The sequence below is a fragment of the Cynoglossus semilaevis genome, chromosome 14 (genome assembly GCF_000523025.1).
Source record: "Cynoglossus semilaevis isolate Cse_v1.0 chromosome 14, Cse_v1.0, whole genome shotgun sequence".
Taxonomy (NCBI): Eukaryota; Metazoa; Chordata; class Actinopteri; order Pleuronectiformes; family Cynoglossidae; genus Cynoglossus; species Cynoglossus semilaevis.
In genome coordinates, this window is record NC_024320.1 from 24,398,961 (window position 1) to 24,418,336 (window position 19,376).

Below are 19,376 nucleotides of genomic sequence, written 5' to 3' on the forward strand. Positions count from 1 at the left end.
AGAACTAATGTAACCAGGATTCTGTTAACAGTTTTTGTTTAGTTTCTCAACAGCGGAGGTTACCACGTTCCTCTCTACCAATGAAAAGCATGAACTGAAATCGAGGAAAGTCCAGCTTCTGCTGACTACCACAATTTGAAATCTTTATGGATTTTGTTGTTGCGCTTTTGACCAACCGCGTGCCACAGATTTTGTAAGACGTCAGAAAAGGAAACAGCAAAAAGTTTACAAAAAAGGCCTTTTAATTTCCTTTTAACTAACCATACAGAATAAAACAGGGAAATGAATCTGTCAAAGAAACCATTAATCAACAGGATTCACGGCCCAACACCACACGTCTACAGAAAAGCGTGTGTATGATCAGAATAAATTAAAAACCAGGTTCTGAGGCTCCACCCGCAGAGAGGAAACATGGGAAAATGAATCTCGCCATATTAGTATTATATTGGGTTAAAATTACTATATATATGTACTATCTAAGCATTAACGAGTTTTACTATAATTAGTAAAAAAATCCATCCGTATAATAATGTGAATATTTGTTATCGGTACAAGGTGTATTGATAGTACGTTGGTTTATATGAATTCCACTGTGTGATAATACAGTATATTCTAAGTGTTTTTAATATATGTTGTTAAATTCTATTACGTGGTATAGATCAGTATGCTACGCCCGGGAACACAAACCTAGCATTAAATATCTTTTTGTGTCCAGAAAAAAACAAAAAAACTTTTGATGAAAGAAAGGCGTGCGAAGAATCTACTTTTTAGTCTAATATTTTACATCATATTTGCTGTAGTGCATAGTTTTCTATCTGCAAGTTTACATGTTGACGAACTAGCTAGAGCGTTACCGTAGACTGCATATACGTAAGAGACAGATCCAGGACGAAAACCACTGGTGTAAACAAACCTCGTTGTCAGTGGGAGTGAAGGGGAAATCACGAAGCAACACAAACGGGTGTGAACACACGCAAACCCACACAAACGAACACATGCAAAGGCCGTGAAAAAGAAGAGGAAATTCTCATATGAAGTAGGAACTTTTCCCATCACATACGATCGAACCAACTATGCTTTCATCATACAATATATTATATATGTATGTAAAATATTTATGTAATATATTATTTTATATATATAAAATATATGTGCATGTGACTAAACACATATATGTCATGGTCACATATTATATAACTATTATTATTAGGGCTGTCAAAATCTTTACATTTTTTAATGTATTTCAACCCAATAAGGCGCAATTTATCTGGATAACTCCATCCATGTTCCCCAAAGACTGGGTCGTGACCCTCAGGTGGGTCGCAAATTTATTTTTTTTGGGTCATCTCGCATCATGATTCCCAGGAGTTTATGAATAATGTCTATCGACTTGGGTCGTTAAGGTTTGTGATTTTTTAAATAATTCCTTCATGTGGAATTTATCGTGAATACACAGGAAAAAACCTTTTTTTAGTCATATTTTAGAACGTTGCTTTATCTGAATTAATCAGGATTAAACCAAAAATGTTATAGTTTGACAACCCTAATAATTATTATAATAATAATAATAAAAATATATATTATTTAATGATCACTGAAAACTCTTCTTCACACAAAAGTGAATTTTTTTGTCATTGTGACACAGCATACCACTGCACACACAACGTAATGTGACCTCTGCTTTTCACCCATCGCCAAAGTGAGCCGGGGTGGAATCGAACCGGACCCAAGTCCACTTCCTTAACCACCTAGCCACCACTGCCCCCATGTAGCCTTGTATAGCAGCTTCCACAGCTGGTTCTCTATAAACCTGTGAGGTCTACGATGGCTTTGATGAAGATGGTGTCATCTCGCAGATATTGGCTCTTGCCCGCCAGTTTGGCCAGCGGACAGAACAGCGGACAGCCGCTGGCGATGTTCATCTCACTGATGGGCCGCTGGAAGGACGTGGAGGTCACGTCGGGGCGGAAAGCGTCGATGATGTGTTCCCTGTTGTTCTGGTCCAACAGCATCAGCGTCACCTGAGGAAACAAACAGGAACAGTTGGAGTCCCGTCGTTGCTGCCTGTTGACAGGAAAAGTTGCCGTTGCTGTGGCTCGGTCCTACCTTCTGACTAAAAGGCCACTTGAGCAGAGCATCAAACCTGCCCCTCATGACCACGAAGAACAGCGATAGGTGAGTTCCTCGGCCGGTTCCGTCGCCGTTTAAGTAGAGCCGAAGACACATTTTGTAGCCATATTTGCTAGAGTAAAATGCTGAGGAAGAAGAAAATGAAGAACTCAGAACGCGAACAGAAGATAATGTAGAAACGTTTGGTTAAGGACAACAATGCTAGGCTACACGGGCTACAATGTCACTGTTTAAAAAAACATGTAAATATATATATGTATATGTGTATATTTATATATACATGTGTATATATACATATATGTGTATATATGTATATATATATATATTTATATATATATATACCTTGCAAAATGACACCATCACTACATTTTGCCCACGATTACAATAATATCACTATACAGCGATTTTGCGATAATCAATATACTGCTCTGAAACCATTTCACACAAATTACAATATATTGTCAATCAGTGTCACATGAATGACAGCCATTTTTTTGAAATTAATAAAACTGCAAAACAATATATATATATATGTATATGTGTATATTTATATATACATGTGTATATATACATATATGTGCATATATGTATATATATATATATATCTTGCAAAATGACACCATCACTACATTTTGCCCACGATTACAATAATATCACGATACAGCGATTTTGCGATAATCAATATACTGCTCTGAAACCATTTCACACAAATTACAATATATTGTCAATCAGTGTCACATGAATGACAGCCATTTGTTTGAAATTATTAAAACTGCAAAACAATATATATATATATATATGTATATGTACATATATTGGGACTATTAAGTCACACCAGCGCCCTTTAGTGGCTGTCAGTGTGAACTGACAGTGTGAAGTCGCAAACCCAGCCAAAAAAATTGCGACTTATACTTCTGAAAATACGGTACATAAATTTGGGCTTTACAAATAAAATGTCCTTGACTTTGTTTCAGGATTTCTGTTGTGCAGTAACGTGTGGTAAACATGGCCTTGTCCAGTGATGGTTTTATATTCTTCTGTGTTGTTTTCTTTTTTTCCCCCTCACAGTAACTTGAAAAGTTCCCCTTACGTCAGTTCAATATGACATCGTTGCCGGTTGTTTTGCAGCCTGTGGGATCTGATGCAAAAACCCAGAGGAAATCCGTGTTGGACGTGTACTTCTTAAGGACTGTTTGCTCATACCAGAAGGCCATGAAAATAAATATTCAAATGCCCATCTCTAGTCCTGCCGAACCCAGAAGGTAAACGCACAAATGTATATTTGAACTGTGATATTAACTGTTGTAATGAGAAAGTAAAACAGGAACATTCTTGTGAACAGAGACACTAATAATTAGGTCATTTGAGAATAGGAGTGAATAAAAAACTCCCTGAAGAACAACAGGGTGTTGTTCAATGGACTTCCCCTCAGCTAACAGCCAGGAGTTCATTCAAAACCCATGACCTAAACTCACTTAAAATCTCGAGTATCACGTGAAAAAAAAAAAAGATCATGTGTTTGTTTTGGTCATACCAGGTGAGAACATGGCCGGCGTCCGACCTGCAACGGCGTCTTGTCTCCGACGCGCAAAGTCTGTGATTTTCCACACAAAAACCCCATCGTAGGTGCAGAACTGGAGCTCCCTCAGCAGCTGGTCCGTCTCCGACAGCTGCAGGTCCCTCATGTTGACGGTTCTTTCCAGTTGTCTGACTTTGTTAGATAGATTTTCAATCTTCTCTTGGTCTAAACGGTGTTGATGTGTGAAGGCCTCCATTGTGACCGAGCTTCGCTCCACTTCTCGATTCAGGACGCACACAATGTTTTCTAAAGCGGTAACCTGTAAAAAAAACAAGATTTGATTTAACTTAAATTGCTAAAACAAGCTAAAAGAACTATTCATGGTTATTAGAGAAATAATAGAGATAATCGGAGAAATATTGGCAAAAAATTACAATAGAAACAGGTAGCTAAGTGTTAGCATGAGTAAAAGGGAAAAAGTTGGCAGTAAGGTTTACTGTATTTTCCGGACTATAAGTCGCTCTGAAGTAAAAAGTTGCACCAGGCAAAAAATGCACAATAAAGAAGAAAAAAACATATATAAGTCACTACGGAGTAGCAGATACTGGTACACAAGCCTAGAGTGCCCTCTAGCGGCCGTCAGTGTGAAAACAAAGAACATGTGAAATCATATATTTTAATATATAAGTCGCACCTGAGTATAAGTCGCAAACGCAGCCAAAGGATGAAAAGAAAGTGCAACTTGTAGTCCGGAAAGTACGGTACTCTATTTATTTCTTTTCTTGGCGGTGGACTTTGTTCATTTGGCCCAGAGGGGCCACATAAAATTTGCATGTGCTATACTTGGCCCCCAGGCCCTACTTTGGACCAGAATGAGAAGTGAATAATCAGAGACTCACTTTTTTATCTAGAGTCACAGACTGCAACGAGGCTGAAGCTCCAGTGCTGCTCACGACTGCCTCCTCTGGAGCTCTGTACAGGCCCAGACCAGAATCCTCCTGCCACTCCCCTGTACTGACAGTGTCTGCACGTGCATGGACCAGCGACATTACCATGGACAACAGCAGGCGTAAGTGCTCAATGGTACTGCTGTGCTCATGGTCGCCGAGCTTCCCGTTCTCTGTCTGGAATACATGGAGTTCTTAACGACTAAAAACCAAACTCAAACTGTCGACAACAACACGTCATCCTATCGATACGTACCACAGACTTGCAGCCCACTCCACTGAAAGGGCAGGCGCTCTTGGACTTGTTGCAGTTTTTGGTGTGGTCGCTGAACTGCAGACAGAAAGGTCAGAGGAAAGGTCAGAGGAAAGGTCAGCGGTATATTTTCAAACCACGCCTCAACAAAAAATGTAGGTAAGAATCCGAGTATTTTCTACAGCAGCTACATTTACATATATATTACAAATATATTACTAATATCTATCCTATATAATATTGTGTATGTATAGCAACCCCTTTGTGATAATGGCTGCATAAATATAGGTATATGTGTATATGTCTACGTATATATGTTTGTGTATATATATGTAATACTAATTTAATGTTGTTATTGTACTAACAATAGTATATTACAAATATAATAATAATAATAAATAATAATTGAGATTGCAACACCACACACAGCAACAATAATTACAATAATTAGTTATCACTAACCCTAACCTATATCTACCACTACTAACCTACTAACATCCACCGTTCAGGTTCTTCAACAGTGCGCTGCTATCCATCCATCCATTCCATCCATCCATCCATCCATCCATTCATCCATCCATCCATCCATCCAAATATTTCTGAGGTGATTGAAGTCATTTCGTCAAACCTTTTCCCTTGGGATCTTCTTTTTGCCACAGTCTTTACATTGCAAGGGGAACTTTTGGCAGATTTCATCGTGAGCCTACAATAGATACATTTTGTTACTGTCTTGTCTTTAAAGCCTCAACTTGCCGGCGTGTGACTCACACCAGGCTAAATCAATCTCTTACCTTGATTTCTTTGAAGTTGAACGTCACTTTGCAGTACTTGCAGTTGAGCGTTCTGGCCTCACATTCTCTATCATCGTGTCGGCACTTCTCCGTGCGGAGGACCCAGACTTTACAGGCCTCGCATTGGATTTGTTCAAATTCACAGCGGCCTTCGTGTTGGCTCTTAAAAATGGAAAAATAGCTGTGTCATTATCAAACCTTGAGATGGCGATAACAACAGACCTCACATACTTTTCATATTCATTGTCTGATAGTTGGAATACTATCACTTTGGCACCGCAAATGGATGCCTGAGCGTACAGTTTGTCCTTCGATAAGAAGCTACACCCAGGAAACAAACCAAACACAGAAGCGGACGCACGGACAGTCATGGCCTTTTAAAGTATTTGATGGTTACAGTGTAGGAATAAATTGCTATTCTGAGCACTGTTTCTCTCTAGTGCCTCAAAGTTATACAAAACGAATATGTAACCATACCATGCAAACTATTCATTAGCATAGCCACAAAGCTACATTAGCACAACTACGTCAATATAATCACACACCAACATACGCTTTATACCATTGGTACTATATACCAGGGGTTCCCAACCCCTGGTCAGTGGACCGGTGCTGGTGCGTAGGTCGTTTGATACTGGGCCGCAGTTGGACACAGTGTACTTCAGTTTTACTAATTTACTTCACGCTAAAAAGAATCCAGTCATATCCCTTTACTGTTTTCATTCAAAGATAATCTGTCAATGTTCCAAAAACAACAGATCAAAGGTCATTCAGACTCTGATACTGACAGAAGAAAGTCTTTTTTTTTTTTTAATTACCATAACCTGAAATCCCAGATTTGGTATTAGAATAATAATTAGCTTCAGCGTGACAACTAGCTAAATCACATTAGCCTTGAGCTACTCATGCATTACCAGAATAGCATACCTGCTTAGCTTTATTAGCATAACCAGAATCTCAAAATACATTGCTAACTATAAGGAAAGGAAAGTGAACTCAGAGCACCTCAGTGGTAACTTGGCAGCTGGTGGACTCAAACCTGAAACCTCCCAGACCCAACTCCGCTTCCTTAACCACTATTTACTTATTTATAAGTAAATAAGTCACCTTTTGGGAGTCTCAACATTTAATTCTAGGTAAGGCCAGTCTATACAATATAGTTGTAACATTTTGTGGATCCAATATGGGGTTTATCAATAATAAATAAATAAATAAATAAATAAATAAATGAACAGGAAGTACGAAATGGAGGCGTGGTTTCATTGAGTGGGTGGAGTCAAAGGGCTCCCATGCCCAATGTATCACAGTATCTAAAAGCCGCAGGAGCTCAGAGCAGGAATTAACAGGTAAGTTAACCACATTTCCACTTACAGACACGTTACCGTGACAAGACTATTTAAAAACTAACTGATCAAGACATCTACACGTTTGCTACGCCGTTCCGATGACAGTCAGTCAGATTTTCCAGTTGGTGGTTGTGTACGGCGATCAAACAAACGACTCATTCAAAACAGACACTGACTAACACAGTGCACACACATGGTTTCATAATAAGGTACAGAAGGAAGTTATGTGTTTAATTTGCAAGGAAAACGATCAGAGCCACCTTCACAACAACGCATGCAAATGCACTTTCAGTTTCTTGCCTCAACATGTTTCTACTGCCACCGAGGCGTCATTCTTGAAATCCTACCTCTCGACTACAGATAACACCAAATATCAGAATTTCAGTATTTCATAAACACACCACACAAAACAGCAGCCAGACGCCACTCATTCCAGTGTCTTCAAACCAGACCAAGCAGCCGCTGACACTGAGAAAGCTTCTCTACATCAGGGCTTTTTCAGCTTTGTTTCTGTTTTTGACACGTCTCACAGCCAGACTTTATTTCAACAGTNNNNAACCACTCTTTCACTTTTCGTGTTACGGCTCTTTTTGGCGTCAGCCCACCATCAGCAGTACAAGATCTTAGTCGTGCACTGCTGCCTCGTGGCCTGCCTCGCGGTCTGTCTGGGACTTTCCCACTACTATTGTTGATGATCTGAAACTGCAGGGACTTTCCAGGCCATGTAAAGTTTCACTTCCTGTTTCTCTGAAGCTGCTACTGCTGAGCGAGTGTGTGGGTGTGGGTGTGCGTTATTTGAAAAACAAAAAAGAGAAATGGTGGCTTAGTGGTTAAAGAAGCGGACTTGGGTTCGGAAGTTTTCAGGTTTGAGTCCACCAGCTGCCAGGTGCTCTGAGCAAGGCAGCGTCCCCACACACTGCACACTCTCTCTCGGTGATGGGTTAAAAGCAGAGGCTCAGTTTCGTTGTAGCCCCCGTGTTACAATGACGATAAATAATATAATAAATAAGAAGCAACTGACATAAAAAGCTTTTTTTTTAATACAGAAAAGCAGAGAGGAGTGAGATTTAAGAGCTCACTGTAGACCTCACCTCGTACTCCTTCACTGAGCCTGTCCACGGGCAGCCCTGGTTCAAACACTTTGCTGGTAGACTTGCAATTTCTCGGCCCGCTGCATTGTCAGGGAAAGCCTGGAATATTCAGATGAAAGAACAAAGAGTGAGTCAGCCAGTCGAGACACCAGAACGTTCTGCAAAATCTACTGATGTGGAATGAATCACTACTAGTAATACAAGTGTCATGGTTTTATTGGAGTTGTGTCATCTTGCTTTTCCATTAAAGTAGAGCAAGAACAGGTGAAGGTAAACTATTAACACACACGGCTGATGTCATTGGATAACAATGTCTGGGTTCTTTTTCTTTTTTTTTTTAAAGTACAGGCCTTACTACTTACCTCATTACTGTTCAGAATCGAAACAGGCTCTTCAAAAATTTCCTCCTGGCGACAGGCTTCACAAGGCTTTGGCCCCGAGCTAACAAACAGAGCAGTTATGTAACTTTATAGTTCATGAAAACACAGTGAGCGGAATATTATTTTCATAATCTTCTATGACTGAAATGAATGATCACAGATCGAATGAGTAGATGTTTCACAATGATCAGTAAGTTCTGCACTGTGCATGTCTGTGTGAGTGTTGGGAAAATGTAGCAGAGCATATAAATGACTATTAAAACACACTCACAGTCAGAGCTAAACTAAAAAAAGCCATGTGAAGATTGCAAAAAAAAAAAAGAAAAAAAGAAAAGACAGTTCTTTGTTAAGGGTCAGAGGGAACGGCAATATCAAATTTATATTATATTACATGCTTATGATCTCTTTTTGCCGTGGTGTTAATTAAAAAATGTGGGCTGGTATATATATATATATATACATATAGGTATATATGTATACATATATTTGTATATATGTATATATATCTGTATATATACATATATAGATATATGTACGTATATATAAATATACACAAACATATATGTACATATATAAATACACATATATATTTATATATATGTATGTGTATGTATATATGTATATATCTAAAGGCACATATAGATATACATATAAAAGAGCATGACATCGCCAGGTATCTTGCAAAATTATGCTATCGTGATATTTTGTCCACGCTTACAATAATATCAAGTTATAGCGATTCAATATATTCAAATATATATATACAACAATATATTTTCTCCATGACTAGAAACAATTTTTGTCTGCCACAAGTGTTTCCAGTCAATCACAATTGTAGTATAATAGTACAAATAGGATCCTAGTACATAAAGCTAGATGTGCTGGCTAGCTTCCCTGTCGTTTATTGTTTTAATATCGATTCTTGCGGCCAGTATATCGATAATGTACCGCAAAACAAAATATTGCTTTATATCAAAGTATCACTATTTTGGCACGCCCTTAACACATGCCAAATTATTGAGGGGAGTAAGAGGTAGAGCCTGTTTTTCCCGGTCACGCAAAGACAGTGTTAGCTGTTTGCAAGCAAGCCGCAAATGATTCATTGGGAAGACGATGATTTGCCAGTTTCTGACTCCCAATCAAGAGCATCAGAAACTGGCATGTTTTCATCCATTGCCTACACCTCTTTGCTACTCCAAGTCTCCGCACAAGACCCTCAACCTTTACTTTGTTAACATTTGTTTCTTCATGAGGTTTCGCGCTGTCTGCTTTTTTTCCCAAGGAAATGCACTACAGGTCACATCCTCTCTTTGGTTGACTTAGATTATTTGGATTGCCAAATAGTCTGCTCCACTATAAGTAAACTGCACTGTGGTTCCCCTGCTAGCAAACCAAGGTGCATGTCTTTAAGGTGGATCATAGTTTTTACACCATTCAAATCAAGTGGACAATCGAAAGACACAAGCGCTAGTCTGTTTCAAGTGAACCAAAGAGCTCAGGTGTGAATGTGTGACAGCAACGAGGAATAAGCGATTTTACAAAGATCTTTTAAGGTCAACATTGTAGGTAAAATTCATTTAAACTACTGTTTCTGACAGAAGTGATAATTAGTGAGGTTGGTGAAAGGGAAAAACACAATGGACACCTTTGGAATCAGTGGAATCAGTGAGCCCGATCCTTGTCGTTCACCGACATCAGTGTTAGAGTTCAGTCATGTGAGGGTTGAGTCTGAGTAAAGTAAATGACCTCGGGTGCATCAAAAGAAGAGGAATAACTCCAAGAGGCGAGCAGAGGTAAGAACACAGGATGTGCTGAAGTGTGTCCAGTAAAAGGGTAAGGATTAGATGTGGAAGAGGGTTTGCATTTCACACGGTTGTAGGTGGTCCTTGGACCTCCAGTGTACCTGGTGAGCTGCTTGAAGCAGTGCACACAAAAGCGATGGCCGCACTGAGCCTGGACAGGCTTCCTCAGGACCTGGAGACACTGCTGACATTTGTATTTATTCTCCATAGGCACCGAGAGAACACTGCGTGGTATCCCAGGCAAAGTGTTCGGAGTGTCCAACAAGATTCGAGACATTCTTCCCATTAATCTGGAGGTACGTCCTGTGAAGAAACATGGATGTGAACAACAAGCAAACAACATTAGTTCAACAAGAAGACACAGCAGTGAAACTCTGGGTCTAAATGATCTGAATGGTTACAAACCAAAGTAACATGTTAAAGGTATTTATCGGGAGCTAGCTTGATCAACATCCACCATCAATTGTCTTGCTTTTCTTGGGGTTTTATACGGCAGTTGCATACTTCCACCATCCAGTGCACATTACATCAAAGCCACCCATGTTCCTGTGATTGTTTGATTCTTGTATCCGCTGGTATCTAATGGTACTGGTATGTCGCACTTCCTGTTTTGACTGTATTCCAAAAGAATCCAGTCATATCCCTGAATTCCTGTGAATCCAGTCATATCCTTCAAAGATAATCTGTAGTAACAGATCTGCGGTGACGACTGATACTGGTCGACCAGTCTTTGGTACACAAAAGGTTGCGGAACGCTGGTCTAAAGCCAAGATGGCCGCCGACATTTAACTCCAATAAACAAAGGTCTACATTTCATTAGGATGTTTTTGTACTCAAATGTTTACCAGTAGAAACGAGACTAAGTTGGAGGCAACAATGAAACTCAAAGGACAGTAATAAAGTAGCCGATAAAACCTAAAGAAACAAAGGCGAGGATGGGAATCGTGTTTTATGTTGCAACACATTTAATGATGAGTTATGCTATGACGTGATGAAAAGGTGTAGAGCTCAGAACAGTGAGTACTCAACACTTCAGCTCCCAGGAGTGGAGCATTGTCTTAACCTGTCCTGCAGTGCTAGTCCACCAGGCTATATGTAAGACTTTTTTTAAGCCTGGTTTTCTTCAGTGCAACATGTCTGCAGTTAATCTGCTGATGTGCCGATGACACAAACAGTGTTTTGCAATCCTGAGTCTGAATGCCACTTCCCCGTATTTATCAGAACCAACTGTTCTTTTCTGGGAACACAAACTGGCTGCGGACCAAGGTTGACGACTGTACAAATAGCATGCAGAAGTGTCACCTTTGGTAGGAAAACATCTGTGACGACATTAGCACCACCATGTGTTGGTTTTGTTTTTAACAATTAACCTAAATAGTAAATCTATTGCACTGATTCACATGAAACCATCTATCTTAATCGTCATTGTGCACAGTCCTCAGTCCTAAGACCCTGTGGGGGGGGGGGGGTGTCTATAACTAACATTATGGAGTACTTTACTTTAACATAGGTTTGCCAGGCCAGAGGGTGGTGAGCAGCTACTGGCTGTAGTGCCACCATGTGAATGTTTTATGAATAACAGGTCTAGCAAACTGTGTCGTGACAGAGGAGAATTATCTGCTTAAGTAGATCTTTGATAGAAAGATGCTGTAGTTTTGGTTTTGCACAATGATGAGGTACAAGAGCGGAGAGATAAGATCCTAGGTAAAGTCCATGGAGGTAACTTTATGTCAATTCAACAATTTCCAGATGATTCTGCATGAAAATGATTTTCATTTTCTCATCTGTGCATTGAGTTTATATTTATAAAAACGGTTAAAGTTTAAAACTATAACTTTCAATCTCTTTGTGTCTGTACAAACTTTTTTGGACTGTGTTGACTGGTATCAATTTCTGGATTTTAATGTTTAATGGGTAGAATTGAATTCAACTTTTTTTTCTTGTTCTTGTGCTATATAAATAATGGTTGGAGCCCTAATCCTAATTTAGCAAATTAGGGATTCATCTTCCTGTAACAGTTTTATAAAGTTGACTTATCTGGAAAAATGTTGCTGAAGTCGCTGTGTTGCATTTAATTTAATTACATTTTATGAACTTTTTTTGTCACCCCACACTGGGGAAATTCTTCTTAGTAATTACGGTTGCAAGATTAAATGTAACCTTTGAAATATTTCTGCTGAATGGCAACAGGTTAAGGGTTGACAGTTAACTTCTGTTAGCAAAGGGCAGATACGATATGAGTTAGTAATACTTTTAAGTACTCCCTTTTATGATGGTATTTACTACCACACACACACACACACCAGACGTCTGCATGGCTTTTAGTGACACGTAGCATTCTGTCTGTTGTGCAAACTAACTCAGGGTGATTTGTATAAATTTTCCTCTGAGACAGACCTTTCCGAAATAGAACTTGGAATTTTTATTTACTGCAAGTACTTGAAACTTAAACCAGAAATGGAAGCTTCTGGTTTTAGAAGAAACTAAAGCCAGAATTCAAATTCTTCAAAAATACTGATTTGACGTTAGGGGAAGTTTGAACACAGCACACACAACACAGCAACTAATTTTAACATCTCATTCTTACACTCGTTTACTCAAAATGTCTTTCTGTCACATCACAAGACATGGATGTGATGAGTTACAAAAGTCATATGACCAGTGAATAACCTCAGCATGTGGCAAACCAAGACAACAATTCTTCGTTGTAGTAAACTGCCAGACAATGATATATGTGTACTGGTCTTGACTATGTGCTGCTGTTATCAATACGTATGTTTGTATCAACTTAAGCTGAAGTTACTGAGTGGGAAGTGGAACAGAAAAGGGTTTAGTGGAAAGTGGAACAACAGTATCTGACATTTCTTGTATATGATTAGTAATTATTCAGTGTTTCTTTCACTTCACGTGTGTCATTGTGAAATTCAGTTTTGATTGTTAGGAAACCCTCCTATATTTGCTGATCAGATAGATCAGTCCATGAAATGACTGACATTCCAACAATGGTACGAACCAGCATTGCGCCATCAGTCTCTATTGATCTCAGAGGTTAGGTGTGTTGAAGAAATACCACACTCTTGGCTGTGTTATTGTAATGAACAGTCAACAAAAAGCCAGGTTTTAATAACACACAAAAGCTGTGGATATTTTCAGGAAGGTGTGTTCCATGGAAACTTAACTCTCCTACAAACAGTAGGTTAAGCAACCCTGAACTTTGTTGCTTTGCACAACAACAACTACAGCTTTACTATTGCAACACAGGTTAAATTTTTGAATCCAAATGGTCAATAGTTAGAGAAGAAACCCCTACCACTAATTTCCTTAACACACACACAATGATATTATAATAAAATAGCAACCAGTCTGTACCACTTTAAGAACATTATAGTTAATCAAAAAAAATAAAAATTATCATCTTAAAGGTCCATCATCTGTCCCCTGCCTCTTCTACTATTCGATCAAACACAAAGCATGTACTCCACGACCCCACTGTGAACCATGTGGCTTCCAGCTGCATCTTCAAAGTCCTTTGTCTGACATATCCAGCACATGTGCAAAACATCTCACCTCTACCTTCACGTTTGTCTCAGTCTTTAAACCTTACATTAGTCATTCTTATAATATACACAACGGTTTTCCTACCCCCCAACCCCACGAAGTTTCAGCTTTATCTTCGTCAAGTTTATGATAGACCCTGCAACTAAAAATAATCGTAAGATATCTTTTAATATTTTCTCTGATTTGGCAATTCAATCAAAAACAACAACAACTAACTAAAGTGACTTCTAACTCCAAACAGAATCATAACCCTTTCCTTAGTTTATTGAAATAAGAAAAAACTGTTTTCTACTTTAAGTAAACTTGCCAACATGTTAAGTAACTTAACGTAGTCAACACTACGGTCTGCTTCTGAGTTGATCTCCTTTTCGAAGTTTTACCAGCTGTTTCACCTACGTTTACAAACGTGTAATACACAAAGCAGATACGTTTATACTATGCACAAAGTCGCATTAAAAAGTAAGGACAAACTGTGGATTCAAACGAGCAAGGACACCAGGACAGGGAGAGTCGGTAAAATCGTCTCCCCGAATAGAGCCATAAGTAATGGAAACAAAAACACTCGTCACTGCACGAAACCCTCCGCCATGTTCTCCGCCTGTGCCTGTCTCCTCAAGTCTTTATGTATTTCTCTCTCTCTCTCAGCAGAAAACTCGCTGCACTGGACAGACCGTAGTCTGCAGCCCGAGCTGCTGTGTAAACCGAAAACGAGCATTTACTCACCAAGTCTCTCACGTCTTCCCTTTTCTACTGCTCCATCATCCTTACGACATGGACACTTAAATAAACGCCCTTCTCATCGAGGGTGGTCCTTTGGTTTTTTCAACTTATGTGACTGTGTGTGCTGGTTCAGCTTACGGTACCTATGCTAAAGGGAATTTACACTTACGGACTATATGTGAGCGCGAGTTCGAGTATTAGTGTACAAACGTTTGTAACTTTTAGTCACCGCACGGACTAGTACGTGTTACTATGCCTTTGGTAACAGTGTTCTCCTGCAACGACGTAACTTGTTGGTCACTGACCTTGTTATTTAACTACAACTTTCGCAGCAAGAAAATGCTAACTGACCTTTAAAGATGCCGCTGTTGCCTTTTGTCGACAGACGTGGAGTTAAATGTGTGTTATTTTCTGTCCCCGCGCGAGGAAAATCATGGTTACTAACGCTGTAATATGCGTAGGGAAACCTACTGGGTAGGACCGAACCGCAAAAAGGAAGTTTGTCCGCGTCTATAAAAACAAGTCAAAAAGAGAAAGAACACACTCTAAATTTACTATGTCCTTACAATGTAGGATAGAAATGATACTTAAATTAGATATATTCTGTATTTATATAGTGTTTATGTCCACATTATTACGTGAGAGATTGCTATCGTGCTTTAACCAAATCCGTCAAGCTTGCGCAAAAATGTCAAGATCTTGTTGGCCTTTTTGAATTGTAACTATGTCAAGAAATTGTGAAGTGAGTGCAACAACATAACATCTTGTTGGCCTTTTTGAATTGTAACTAAAATAATGATCTTAGAGAATGAACAAACTTGTCTGTGTCTTTTTTTTTTCATTTTAACCTCTGCACATTGGGGTTTTGCTCAAAACAAAATTAAAAATGCAGTCAGAAGCGTTTTATTTTGAAAAGGCAGTCAGTTTCAGTCAGTTTCCACTTTAGGTCTGTTTTGTGGCCAAATAAACTGCTACATTTTTTTAAACAGGCCAATTGAAGAGAAAACCTCAGGGATAAATGTTTCCAATTGAATTTACTGAGAAAAAAAATTACAATAAGCAGATTTTGCCAATATACTGTTTAACGTTGTGGTTTGCGCATGCGCTCCAATCACAATGTCGTACGTTAGAAGACCTCTGCTGCAGCTTTTGAATCGGAGGCACGTTCTCCTAACGTCGTCAGGTATGACTTTATACACGGTAAATAACGTCACTCCGTTTCGTTTGTTATTTAGTTAAATAAATAAATGAATCCATGAATATAATGTCAAATTGTACAAACGACATTAAAATGTCAATACGTAGCGGCTAGCATAGCATGCTGTGAGTAGGTGTGTAACCGCAGGGTGAACTTGTCAACAAAGCGACAAAACAAAACAAAAGTGTTCTCGAACATTTAAAACTACATTTCAGGCTGATATGTTACAGTCATTAATTCACCGCTTGTCTTGAAAAAGGTCGTGAAACTCCTTGTGACATCGCTTGAAACAAAAGTTATTTCAATTCGAAAATCCACAAACAAATGCACAAGATTTACAAATTAAAAGCACGTTATAAATGCGCGTTAGACAATTTACAAATGCATTTTATGAAACTAACAAATATCCTCACATGCATACATTTTCAAAATACATCTGTAAATATTTCCAAATGCATTTGTGAATCCGTGTTTGTGTATTTATTATTTTTGAGACTGTTCTAGCTCCATATCATATAGCATTTAATATATTCTTGCAAATCCCACTTGCTATATTATCAATTTCAACGTTTTAAGATTTTTTTAGAATCTTTTTCAGTTTAATCCTGCGTTATTCATATATATTATTTTTTTAATCACACATCTTTTAATTGTCCTTTAACATTTTAATTGATTGTTGCTCTGCTTTTGTTTGCTCAGTGGGCGTCCAGCCGTTGCGCAGTCACAGCACCGAGTTCAGGGACAGCTGCTACGATGGGCTGTATCCTGGACATATTCCCACCACATCAATACAGAAAGCTTTGCTGGCTTTTGGCTCTGGTGTGGCAGCACTTCAAGACCCCTACAGACATGGTGAGACACTACCATATATGGCATGGCGAGGGGCTATGACCGCTCTTTCTTTCTCACCATGTACACTTACTTTCTGTTTGCTTTAAATCCCTCCCTACAGGATATCCCCTGAACTAATTTAGCCCCCTCTACTCAGGTCAACCCAAAATATAAAAAAACGAAAATAAAAGTTATATTTATATAAATACATACATATGTATATATATACATATATCTATGTATATGCTATAGGTGTGTATATATATGTATCTGTATACATATATCTATTATCTGTGGACTTCTGTGGACTTGTAGGTGCCGCTGTTCTGCATTAACCAAAAAAGTCTTCAAACTGTCACTGTTAACACAGACATTACATCAATAAAACTAAGATAAAAAAGAATAAAAGTATTGTTAATAGAAAACACACAGACATTACATCAATAAAACTAAGATAAAAAAGAATAAAAGTATTGTTAATAGAAATCATCTTTTTACAAAGATCACATTAGTCTGGTTGTTTAAATAGTAGCTCTCTAGCCAAAAAAAAATGTGAACAACCCAGTAATACAAGGATCAGAGTCGTATTCAATGGTTCAGATTAGACGCGGAATTTTTGCTCTGTAGTTTTAGTTCCGCCGTCTAAACATGGCCTAGGACACAGAGGACATTGATTATCAGCAGAACAACTTGACACGTTTTCTCTTCTGTCCACAGACATGGTTGCGGTCCTTGGGGAGACAACGGGTCACCTGGCCTTGATGAATCTCAGAGACATGATGAAGAATGACCCTGAAGGCCACACCATCCTAACGTAAGGCGTTGTCGTCACTGCTCGGTGCCTGTAAGAAAAGAGAAATCACAGTTACAGCAGAAGCTGTTGAATGTCTTGCAGAGAACGACCCAGAATCAGATTGTCCACACTTGACCTGGACCTGATGTCCGCGCTGCCCGATGGCACACTCGGCAGGGAATACATCCGTTTCCTGAAGGACAATGTGGGTGTTTGTGGAAATGTTTTCACAAGGCACTGCAGTGACGTTATACCAATACTTTAAAACTATTTTTATCTTCTCTTTCTGTTTCCTCTCCCCCCAGCACGTGACCCCTGACTCGAGGGCGGACGTGAAGTTTGTGGACAATGAGGAGCTGGCCTATGTCATGCAGAGATACAGAGAGGTCCATGACTTGTTGCACACCTTACTAGGCATGCCTACAAACATGTTGGGTAAGCCTGTTAGAAATGCCCCCTTTCTCCATGTTAAATTGAATGTAGACAAAAATTGTGTAAAAATGTTCAAATCAAAACAAATGAACAATTATGTTCAAAAGAAATCTGGTGTTTAATTTATTAAAACGGAGCCACGTGAGCTGCGTTAAAGGATAAAGAATGATTTATACTCCATAAAAAAAAAAAAAGACAGAACAAGGAACTTCATCGTGTGATGTATAATATTTTTGGCAATATTTAAAGCTAATGTTTTTTCCTTTTCGTTCATCTCAATTTTTTTTATTCATACGCAGAACATTTTATTAATGGTTAGGTACTTTTGAATTAATTAATTAGATGATTAGAGGCGGTGTACTTTAATATTTCACGCAATGGGTGTGTGAAAATACCCAACCATTACACAGACAAACTTGCTTCACCAAAAACGTTGTGTTAAGTGAAATAAGTGCATAGTAAAACAAAAAAACATCATTTTGAGGACGCAGCATATTTGATGAGTGACCTCGTTGTTCAAGTGTCTCCCACGTCCTCTCCTGTCCAGCTGTCTCAGCAGTGGTTCTGCAGTTCTGGCTGACCTCTTGTTTCACTTTTCGTTGATCTGATAAAATTATGATGACTTGACTTGTTGCCAGTACAAACGGTGCTGTAGAGATAATGAAAGTCTGAGTTGAGATTCTTTTGTTTTCACTCTTAAACTGGTAATTTGTGGCGTTTCCCAGGTGAGGTGGCAGTGAAGTGGTTCGAAGCCGCTCAGACCGGGCTTCCCATGTGCACGCTTGGAGCTGCGTTGGGGCCGCTTCGACTGAATGCAAGGTACAAAAACGAGAGTTTTAATCACACCACTGGTTTGGGAACACTTGGTCAGGTCTGTGTTGGTAACAATGCATCGTGAAACGGTTGAAAATCGGTTTGTCAGGTGTGAGCTGCGTCGTCTCTAAAAGGCAGTGGTCAATACCATGAGAGTTCACACTCTGGGGCAATAGGTGGCGCCTAAATCATGGACTAAAAAAATTGTGAATCGTCTCGTGAGTTGAATGTATCTTTACACTATTAATATTTTTGAGGACAACGACTTCAACAAAGTCTTGATAGGAACTTCTACGGGATCACCAACTGGTGGCCCATGGGCCGAATCTGGCTCACCATACCACCCAATCCGGCCCACGACTGGATTTCAAAAATAAGCATCAAATAATTATATTAGACCAAAATGTGATTTTTATTTCATGTTATTTGAGTGTCCAGCCACCAAGGTGTCTGTCCAGAAAGAATTCTGGCCCTCTTTGTAGCCCTGATGAACATAGTTGTTATGTCATTTTTGGTTTCACCTTTAAATCACCTTTCGTTTGCATTAGTTTTTACAACAGAAGAGCCGTTGCAATGTTTAACCTGTTCAGCTCGTGACACCGGTCACTCTCAGGGTAAATGTTTGCCAGCTCACTGGGTAAAAGTCAGCGTTGGGGGAGCAGGAGGGGAGGGGGGGGCAGTTGTGTTAATGAATGGTTGGATCACAGGTAGAACGTATCAGTAATATTTTCATCCAGTGTGTGTATTATTCACTGTCTTTTTACGGAACTGT

General features: G+C 39.1%; 2 protein-coding genes across 6 annotated transcripts in view; one reads left to right on the forward strand and one right to left on the reverse strand.

Moving 5' to 3' along the window:
• Positions 1-220: 220 nt before the first annotated feature.
• Positions 221-15,226, reverse strand: traf2b (Tnf receptor-associated factor 2b). 4 transcript variants are annotated; one of them, XM_017038945.2, is made up of 11 exons: positions 14,889-15,226; positions 10,361-10,562; positions 8,440-8,518; positions 8,078-8,176; positions 5,641-5,802; positions 5,478-5,552; positions 4,853-4,927; positions 4,549-4,773; positions 3,665-3,968; positions 2,107-2,255; positions 221-2,021 (listed from the first exon to the last, which is right to left on the reverse strand). In XM_017038945.2, the coding sequence occupies exons 2-11, from the start codon at positions 10,543-10,545 to the stop codon at positions 1,803-1,805; spliced, it is 1,572 nt and encodes a 523-aa protein (XP_016894434.1). In that variant the 5' UTR covers positions 10,546-10,562; positions 14,889-15,226; the 3' UTR covers positions 221-1,802. The 4 variants fall into 4 exon arrangements, with proteins under 4 accessions (XP_016894434.1, XP_008324227.1, XP_008324228.1 ...); XM_008326005.3 differs by having other exon boundaries at positions 14,541-15,226; XM_008326006.3 differs by lacking the exon at positions 14,889-15,226 and adding an exon at positions 10,665-10,901.
• Positions 15,227-15,261: 35 nt separating this feature from the next.
• The window catches only part of coq4 (coenzyme Q4 homolog (S. cerevisiae)), a 5,864-nt gene continuing 1,749 nt past the window's right edge, over positions 15,262-19,376 (forward strand). The window contains exons 1-6 of one of the 2 annotated variants that reach the window (XM_025062820.1): positions 15,262-15,279; positions 16,435-16,587; positions 17,284-17,380; positions 17,462-17,564; positions 17,665-17,794; positions 18,517-18,610. In XM_025062820.1, coding sequence (XP_024918588.1) covers position 15,279; positions 16,435-16,587; positions 17,284-17,380; positions 17,462-17,564; positions 17,665-17,794; positions 18,517-18,610 — 578 coding nt within the window. In that variant the 5' untranslated portion in view covers positions 15,262-15,278. Of the gene's footprint in view, positions 15,280-15,577; positions 15,721-16,434; positions 16,588-17,283; positions 17,381-17,461; positions 17,565-17,664; positions 17,795-18,516; positions 18,611-19,376 lie in introns of those variants that run through there. The other variant, XM_008326008.3, reaches the window with a different exon arrangement.